General features: G+C 49.3%; 1 protein-coding gene across 1 annotated transcript; it reads left to right on the top strand.

Annotated features, from left to right (window-relative positions):
• The first annotated feature begins 5,529 nt into the window (after positions 1–5,529).
• On the top strand, positions 5,530–7,784 carry LOC137642991 (serine/arginine repetitive matrix protein 1-like). The gene is made up of 3 exons (XM_068375849.1): positions 5,530–6,381; positions 6,528–7,409; positions 7,605–7,784. The coding sequence occupies exons 1-3, from the start codon at positions 5,530–5,532 to the stop codon at positions 7,782–7,784; spliced, it is 1,914 nt and encodes a 637-aa protein (XP_068231950.1).
• The last annotated feature ends 1,365 nt before the right edge of the window (positions 7,785–9,149 follow it).

Below are 9,149 nucleotides of genomic sequence, written 5' to 3'. Positions count from 1 at the left end.
GTATTGAGCCTCATGATGGGGAGGACCTGACTATAAGTATTAACTGCATGCCTAGAATTACGAACAGGATGGAACTGTCCAGGAGGCTCTGAATGTGAATAATGATCAAAATTAAGAAAAGTATTATAAAACCTGCATAATGTACTAATTGAAGGACGGTGCCAATGATTAATATCTAGTTTAGAAATGAAAAATTTAGTGGACAGTAAGTTTTTGTCCAACAAAATAAGATGGGAATTAGAGCTGAAGACCCGACAGGAGAACAAAACTCGAAATAAGGTAAAATGAAAGAATTAAAACACTACTTAAGAAGAGATTGATCACTTAAAATCTTAAAAGACTTTTTCAATATGCAATATGCAATTGAAGAAGACACAGACCTTTTGTGTTTTTCAGAAGCAAATATGCTGTCAAGAATCACACCTAAAATTTTAAAAGTCATACACAGTTAAAGAAACATTATCAATGCTGAGATCCGGATGTTGAGGAGCCACTGTCCTTGACCTACTTACAATCATACTATGAGTTTGGTTAGGACTCAACTTCTTACTCTATAATTTTACCTCGATCTCTATCAAGGGATTCAGCAACCGCGTATATATAGTCAGATGGAATTAATGCATGGAGAGTAGCATTGTTTACATATGCAACAAGCTTGTTTTCTAGGCCAAATCACATATCATGTGTATATAGTATGAACAGTGATGGGCCAAGATCTCTACCCAATGGAACACCAGATATGACATTTCTAGAAGTAGGTTGACCAGGGTACCAGCTATCCAGTGCAATGCTACTGGCTGAACGCTATGGGGGTCCTTCGACTAGCCAGACAGTGCTACATTGGAACCCCTTTGCCTATACTTGCACTGAATGGTACGGCCTATTATTATTATTATTATTATTATTATTATTATTATTATTATTATTATTATTATTATTACTAGCTAAGCTACAACCCTAGTTAAAAAAGCAAGATGCTATAAGACCAAGGGACCCAACAGGGTAAGGTAGCCCAGCGAGTAAAAGAAACAAGTAAATATAATTTTTTTTAAGAACACCACCACCAAAATACATATATCCTATATAAACTATAGAAAATTAACAAAGCAGGAGGGAGAGAAATAAGACAGAATAATGAGCCTGAGTGTACCCTGAAGCAAAAGAATTCTAACCCAAGACAGTGGAAGACCATGGTACAGAGGCAAAGGTACTACCCAAGACTAGAGAACAATGGTTTGATTTTGGAGTGTCCTTCTCCTAGAAGAGCTGCTTACCATAGCTAAAGAGTCTCTTCTACCGTTACCAAGAGGGAAGTAGCTACTGAACAATTACAGTACAGTAGTAAACTCCTTGGATGAAGAGTAATTGTTTTATAATGTCGGTGTTGTCAGAGGAGAATTTGTAAGGAATAGGCCAGACTATTCTGTGTATGTGTAGGCAAAGGAAAAAAATAACCGTAACCAGAGAGAAGGGGGCAATGTAGTACTGTGTGGCCAGTCAAAGGGCCCCTTAAGTCTCTAGCGGTAGTATCTCAACGGGTGCCAACCTGTTACCTACTAATTATATATTCTCTTATGTCCTTATAACCGGAAAACACCGATATTACCAAACAATTCTTCTCTTTTCAAGGAGTTATCTATTGCACTGTATTTGTTCAGTGGCCACATTCCTCTTGGTAAGGGTAGAAGAGACCTTTTAGCTATGGAAAACAGCTCTCCTAGGAGAAGGACACTCCCAAATCAAACCATTGTTCTCTAGAGTCTAGCCTCTGTACCATAGTATTACACTGCCATGGGTTAGAGTTCTCTTGCTCTGGGGATACACTCGGGCACTCTATTCTATATTATTTCTCTTCCACCTTTTTTGTTAAAGATTTTATATTATATATAGGAAATACTTATTTTAATGTCGTAACTGTTCTTAAATATGGCATTTTTCCTGTTTTCTTTCCTCATTTGGCTCTTTTCCATGGTGGAGCCCTGGGGCTTAAACCCCACTTCTTTTCCAACTAGGATTGTATCTTAGCAAGTAAAAGTGATAATGATATACTTACTATGATGCCCATCAACAGCAACTCTTTGATATTTATTACTTAAAAATTCAATAATAATAATAGGAAACGACCCACCCACTCCCAACTATTTGGGTTGGAAAACAAGGGCCTCATGATTAAAACGGTCAAAGGCACCATCAAAATGAAGGCAAATCAAATGAACTTCCTTACCACTATTAAGGGATTTCTGTATAACATCGGAGATTTTCAGAAGAGCATCACAAGCTCCAAGGCCTTTACGAAAACCAGATTGCAAAATAGGGAACAGGTGATTACCTTCAGCAAACCTATTAAGGCGTTTTGCCGGATGACATTTTAAAACTTTATATAATATGGGAGTTATGGAAACTGAGCGGTAATCAGTTACACTTGAGCTAACACAAACATATGTATATAGTGGAGTAACATTACCAATTCTCCAACAAGTGTTAGAAGCTCCCTTTCTTCCCAACTTGTGCAAAATAACATAAGCATCAATATCCATCAACAAAGCTTTAGTTTCACCAGATGGAAAAATTAAACTCGTTAGTTTAACCTCAAGAAAACTGGAAGGAGAAAATTCAAGTTTCTCATTAATATTAATACTGTCAAACACGTCTGCCAGAAAGCTTTCATTTTCATTTGGACAGTGAGTGACTCAGCCATCGTGTTTAAGTAGAAGAGGAACTCTTGCATTCACACCAAAGAGTGCAGATTTAACAGTAGTTCACCATTCTTGTTCCTGGTTGTACCAAAAAGGGATTCTTTTATGGTCAAATTTTATCCCTATTCAGTTGAAGGATAAACTCTCTGAGCAAAACTCTAAGCTGACTACAATTATTCCAAGTCAAATGTGATCTGTTACACTTTCAAGGATGATAGACCCCCTGCTTTTCCAAATAAGCACATCTACAGTCATCATTGAAATACGATTTGTCTTTCACTCTGTACCTCAGCACACGAGAAGGGATACACATACCAATTATATTGACGAGATTCTCATTCAAAGGGACAATAGGATCAACACTACTATACATTTGTGAAAAAATTCAAGCACAAAAGATCATGCAACACCCCATTCCAGTCCGCTTGAGAATTCATATAAATCTTACATGAGTATGATATATCAGGGACAGTCTGCTCAATCTTCACTACTAATGAAATCGACGCATGATTAGATGTCCCGACTGGAGAACCAACCTTACTTGTTATAACGCTAGGGAAGTCAGCGCATACGAGGTCCAAGCAGTTACCAGACCTGTGAGTAGCTTCACTTATAATTTGCTCACAGCCTGATTCTGAGGCAAAGTCTAAAGCTCTTAATCCATGGTGATCAGTAGGAGAAACAGAACTTAACCACTCCCTATGGTGAGCGTTGGAATCACCAACAAACACATAGAGGCGTTTCTGTTATCTTGTATCTTAGCAATAATGGTAGGAAAACAATCCAAGAGAGATCATCAAAGTCTGGATTCCGGTAGATCGAACACAAATGGAAGTTATGCCTTCCACAAACTGGTATTACCTGAATCTCATGACATCCACATTCATAACAGGACACATGAGAAGCAAGGTACTCAGTCCTTATTCATACCGTAATTCTCCTGGCCCTAGGGAAGACGTCACGTTTCAACATTAATGGCTTTTTAAAAACTGTTATAGGAGCTCAGATGAGTGCTTCATATTAGAAACTAAAGTTGTTCCGTAACCGAAATACAAACCATGCTATTTACATGGGGTATTACTTTCGGCGTAGCTGAATGACGAGCCATTAGATTTTTAATGAGGGGAGGGGTAGCTAGCTACCCCTCCCCCCTCACACACCGGTGAACTGATTCACTTCGCTTTTGGCTCGGGTGACAGTCAGACGTGTCTACTCACCCTCGCATCTTGACAGCCTTAATCTTTTTTGCTTTTTCTTTCAGTGTTTGTTCGGAAGTTGGCCTCTACCTCTATCATGCGGAAGTGCCCTGGCTTACCCCACCGCCCTTGTGGGACTTTTATGTCAGCGGTCGAAACGGACCCTCACACCTTGTGTCCGTACTGCAGAGGTCAACGGTGTGATAGAGACAAAGTGTGCAGTGAATGCAGGGAGTGGTCTACCTCCCAGTGGGATAAGTTTTCCCGGCGACGGAAGAAGAAGTCTAAACGGGATCTTTCTCCTTCAAGGGTTCTCTTGAAGAAGGAAGGTTCCAAGGACTCTTCTTCCGCTGCCTGAACCTCCTCCGAAGCTCCCACTCGATCGTTCTCTTGTGACAGGCTGGCGAGTGGTAGCGTAGGCCATTTTTTTGTTGACCAACTTCGGGGTTCGGGAGAGGGAGTTGCCTCCCATAGCGAGGCAGCTCCTCCTCCTCATCCGGGGGAGGATGTTAATAACTCTGTGTCTCTGTGTCTAATGATGATTTATTGCAGCTTTGGGCTTCCTTGGGGCTTAAGGGGTCGCCCTCCAGGGAAGCCCTGTTTGACTTGATCCAGTTGGGAGCAGCTGTCAAGCAGTCGCTGGTGATAGCGGAGGTAGATCCTCTGTCTATCATCGACGTTGTTGTGGCAGAGGCTTCCGACTGGTCTGGTCAAACCCCTGCCTTGGTTGCTGATGTGGCTGAAGGCTCAGTTCCCCCCTCCGAACATCCTTCGAGGGAGGAGGTGAGTCCAACGGTCTCTCCTGAAGGTGATTCTCCCCCTCGGGAGAGTTCACTGGCAGAGACTCCTCTTCCGAGGACCGACGATGGTGTGCCTGCTCCTAGAGGTCGTCTTCGCTGCAAGGCTCGCCCTCCTCTCCGCTGTAGAAGTCTTCTTTCTCCTTACAAGGGAGTTAGGAGGCACCTCTTCTCTTCTTCGCCCTCGACGTCCCCTGCAGAGGTTCCTCCTCGACGTGAGTCGACCGTTGCTGCTGCATCTCTGGACCTCTCTGCAGATCGTTCGTGATCTCCAACGCCAGCCAGACCTGTGGATCTTCCTTCTCCGTTCCTGGAAGCTAACACACTGTGGCGCCCACGCACCCCGTTTTCCAACAGCCTTCGGTCCCTTCGAGGCAGAAGGGCTTGTCTCACAATGTGAGCAAGTCCCTTAAGTGCCAGGTTTCACCTGAGCGGCTACGTTCTCCTGCGCGTTTGCGCGCAGTAGTGCGCAAGCGCTATCCTGCTGTTGCTGAGGACCTTCCTACGCGCCAGCGATCTCCTGCATGAGAGGCAGAGTCAACTCGTCAGCTCTCTCCTGCTCGTTACTGTGCTCCTGTTTGCCAGCACTCTCGTGCTCGCAAGCACTCGCCTACGCGCCAGCGATCTCCTGTGCACCAGCAATCTCCTACTCGCCAGCGCACATCTGCGTGCCCTGTTCCAGGCACGCGCCAGGCGCGCCCACGATCTTCTGCGCGCCCATGATCTCCAGCTCGCCAGCGATCTTCTCCTGTGCGTCAGCGCGCACCTCCGTGTCAGCGCGCGCCTGAGTGCCATCGTCCGCCCGCACGCCCACGATCCCCGGATCTGGGCGCAGGCAAGATGACTCTTCCTTCTACGTCTTGCCCGCGATCACCTGCCCGCCCTCGGAACTCGCCCACGCGTCAGCCCCTACCCGCACGCCATCGTGCGCACTCGCCTTTGCACACCTCCAGAGTTGGACGAGACACTACACGCCCACGCACTTACGAGATGTCTCCTGCACGCGCCCACGAGCAGCCTCCGGTACGCGCTTCTACACCTGCTGGCCCTGCGCCCCAGCCACCTGCTCCAGACCGCGCACCTGCGCACCAGGGATCTCCTGCGTGCCCGCACGATCTATCGCCTGCGTGCAAGCACTCTTTGGCGCACCGGCGCGCCCACGATCCTGCTCCCCGAAGGTCACCTACGCGCCAGCGCGCTATCTCTCCTGATTGCGATCGCTTACCTTCTCACCCTTCGCGCCAGCACGCTATCTCTCCTGATTGCGATCGCTTACCTTCGCTCGCCAACGCGCCACCACTCGCCTGTGCGCCGTCATTCGCCCAGCCGCCAACGCTCGCCTTTAAGGCCGCGCGCACCCTCGCATTCTCGCCCACGCGCACTCTCGCCCGCGCGACCCAGCGCGTCCGCTCGACCCAGCGCGTCCGCGCGACCCAGCGCGTCCGCGCGACCCAGCGCGTCCGCGCGACCCAGCGCGTCCGCGCGACCCCGCGCGTCCGCGCGACCCCGCGCGTCCACGCGACCCCGCTCGTCCACGCGACCCCGCGCGTCCACGCGACCCCGCACTCCCTCGCACCCTCGCCTGCGCGCACCTGCGTTTTCATCTCTGTGCCCCTGCGCGCGAACCTGCGATATGTCCATCGCGCGAGCACCAGCACGAAACCAAGCGCGATTCCCAATGAGTTTCGCAGCGCAAGCAGCCGAGCGAGTCTTCAGGAGCGTACTATCAGGTCATCATCTTCACGATCCCCAACCCCCGCAAGAACTGAACCGCGCGCTCGCAGGAGGAGGGGAAGTGTTCATAGAGGTCTAGGCACCAATCTTTTTCTTCCTTTCAGGCAGGCCCTATGGTGTCTACTCCAAAGTATCGCCCGATCCCCTTCTCTCCAGTGGGAGTCTCTGATACTGCGTCTGACAGTCGACAGCCTTCGTTTGGGTCCCTTATCAGAGTTGTCGTCCAGGCTGTTAAGCCTGCCTTCGCTGATTTGGCTCTCAAACCAACGACCCCACTGAAGAGGAAGAGAGGAGTAGAGTTCGTTGTGACTTCTCCTAGGGTCAAACTGGCTCCTAAGAAGTCCGTAAGGAAGGCTCTTTCCACCCCTCAGACATTCTCTCCTTCTCCTGTGGACGAAGCTTTTCCGTTCTCAGGAGAATCTATCGAGGTGAGACCTTCTCCCACCGCACCAATGGGAGAGACCCCACCACGAGTAGGAGAATCGTCGCGTGCTGGGGCGGGGAAGAGCCCTCAGACTTTTTTACGGGAGTCCTGCATCCCTACTAGAAGGGAACCGAAGGACTCGAAGACCGTCCCAAAGTCTTCTTCAAGGATTCGACCAGAGCCAGTGAGACCCAAGGAAAACGTCCATGTGTCCCCCCTAGTAAAGCAGTTGGGCTCAGGAGACTTTGCTGCCAATTCACCAAGAGGAGAGCAGCATGATTCAGAGCACGCCTTCTGGCAAGTCCTGATTTTGATGAGGCATCTCAACAAGTTTAAGGACCCCGAGACCGCCCCTCGTGAAGGCATGGATACGGTACTGGACCAAGTCTATGGCACTCAGAATCCCTCCAAGTCCAGTGCGACTCTGCCTTGGTCCCAAGGGGATAAGAGTGTCCGAGATAAGGTTGAGGGCCAGCTTTTGGAAATTGCCTCATCCAGCCGTTCCTCTGCTGGTAACAAGCTCCTCCCACCTCCTCGTGTCCGACAGAGGAGGTACTATGAGGTCATGGAGGAGCCTTGTTTAGCTCTCCCGCTCCACCACTCTCTCGAGAGACTCTCCAACCAGCAGGTGACATTCTCGGCAACGGAGATCCTGAGTCAGGAGAAGGTCACAAAGTGTGCCATGCAGGCCACTTCGTGGCTGGATGTCTGGCTAGGGTCTCTGGGCATCCTGCTGTGATCCGAGGATCTGTCCAAGGAAAGCACCAGGAAGGCCCTGGAGACCTTCTTCCTCTCGGGCAAACGAACCATCGAGTTTCTGGCCCACCAAGCTTCAAACATGTGGGCAAACTGGATCTTGAAACGATGTGATGCGGTAACAGAGGGGTTCCACACGAAGGTCCCAGCCGTGGATGTCTGCAAGCTCAGAAACAGCTGAGAGGTGGAGGAAATCGAACCACGATTTTCTCCTCCAAAGGGCTCTTACATCTAAGCCCTACAAACCTCCAGCACCCCAACAACCTCGCCAGTCCAAGTCGACGAAACCAGCAGCGGCAGCAAAGACGGTGTCCAAACAGCAGCCCTTTCCTGTCAAAGACAAGAAGGGTGGAAAGTCCTCCAGGGGAGGCAAGAATCCTAGAGGGAGCGGCCGAGGCTGCTAACGCTAGGATTGGCAATCCCCCTGCATGTCCACCAGTGGGGGGATGCCTACAAAGTTGCGCGTTCAGGTGGCAGCAACTCGGGGCCGATTCCTGGACGATCTCCGTGATCAGTCAGGGATATCGCGTACCGTTCATAACATCTCTTCCTCCCCTGACAGCGAATCCAGTGTCGTTGAGCTCCTATGCCATGGGATGGGTAAAGGGGCTAGCCCTTCGGGCAAAAGTCGAGACCATGCTCAAGAAGGATGCTCTCCAGGAGGTCGTCGACGGCTCCCCAGGCTTCTCCAGTCGGCTCTTCCTTATAAAGAAGGCGCCTGGAGGCTGGAGACCCGTCATCGACCTCTCACCCCTGAACAAGTTTGTCAAACAAAATCCGTTTAGCATGAAGACAGCAGACACGGTAAGACTTGCAGTGAGACCACAAGACTTCATGTGTAAATGGGATCTGAAGGACGCGTACTTCCAGATCCCAATCCATCCGTCTTCCAGGAAGTACTTGAGATTCAGCCTAGACAACAAGATCTACCAGTTCAAGGTGCTGTGTTTCGGTCTCTCCACTGCACCTCAGGTATTCACCAGAGTGTTCACCCTGATATCTTCATGGGCACACAGGATCGGCATCCGTCTCCTCCGTTATCTGGACGACTGGCTGATCCTGGCAGACTCGGAGTCGACCCTTCTTCGACACCGAGACAAGCTTCTGGGACTTTGCCAAGATCTAGGGATAATGGTAAATCTCGAGAAGTCTTCTCTGCTTCCATCTCAATGACTGGTATATCTAGGCATGATAATGGACACCAATCTCCACAAAGCCTTTCCATCAGACAACAGGATAGCAAGGCTGAGGAGGGTCGCAGATCCTTTCCTCAGACGAGAAGAGCTTCCAGCCCAATCGTGGTTACGTCTCCTAGGTCACCTTTCCTCCTTAGCCCATCTGATTCCAAACGGCCGCCTCAGGATGAGATCCCTGCAATGGCGGCTTAAGTCCCGGTGGAATCAAGGCCACGATTCCCCGGACATTCTGGTCCCTGTGGGTCCTGAGGAACGGACGGACCTTCAGTGGTGGGTGATGGACGCAAACCTTCGAAAGAGAGTGGATCTTCTCGTCCTCCCCCCCGGATTTGATGCTGTTCTCGAACGCT

Source organism: Palaemon carinicauda, chromosome 6, assembly GCF_036898095.1.
Source record: "Palaemon carinicauda isolate YSFRI2023 chromosome 6, ASM3689809v2, whole genome shotgun sequence".
NCBI lineage: Eukaryota > Metazoa > Arthropoda > Malacostraca > Decapoda > Palaemonidae > Palaemon > Palaemon carinicauda.
The sequence above is the reverse complement of the archived record's forward strand: the minus strand, read 5'-3'. Positions and strand labels throughout refer to the sequence as shown.

Coding starts and splice junctions, on each gene's coding strand:
- LOC137642991 (XM_068375849.1), top strand. CDS start 5,530: ATGACTCTTCCTTCTACGTCTTGCCCGCGATCACCTGCCCGCCCTCGG. Junction 6,382..6,527: donor TTCCCAATGAGTTTCGCAGC/GCAAGCAGCCGA, acceptor TCTTCCTTTCAG/GCAGGCCCTATGGTGTCTAC. Junction 7,410..7,604: donor GACAGAGGAGGTACTATGAG/GTCATGGAGGAG, acceptor GATCTGTCCAAG/GAAAGCACCAGGAAGGCCCT.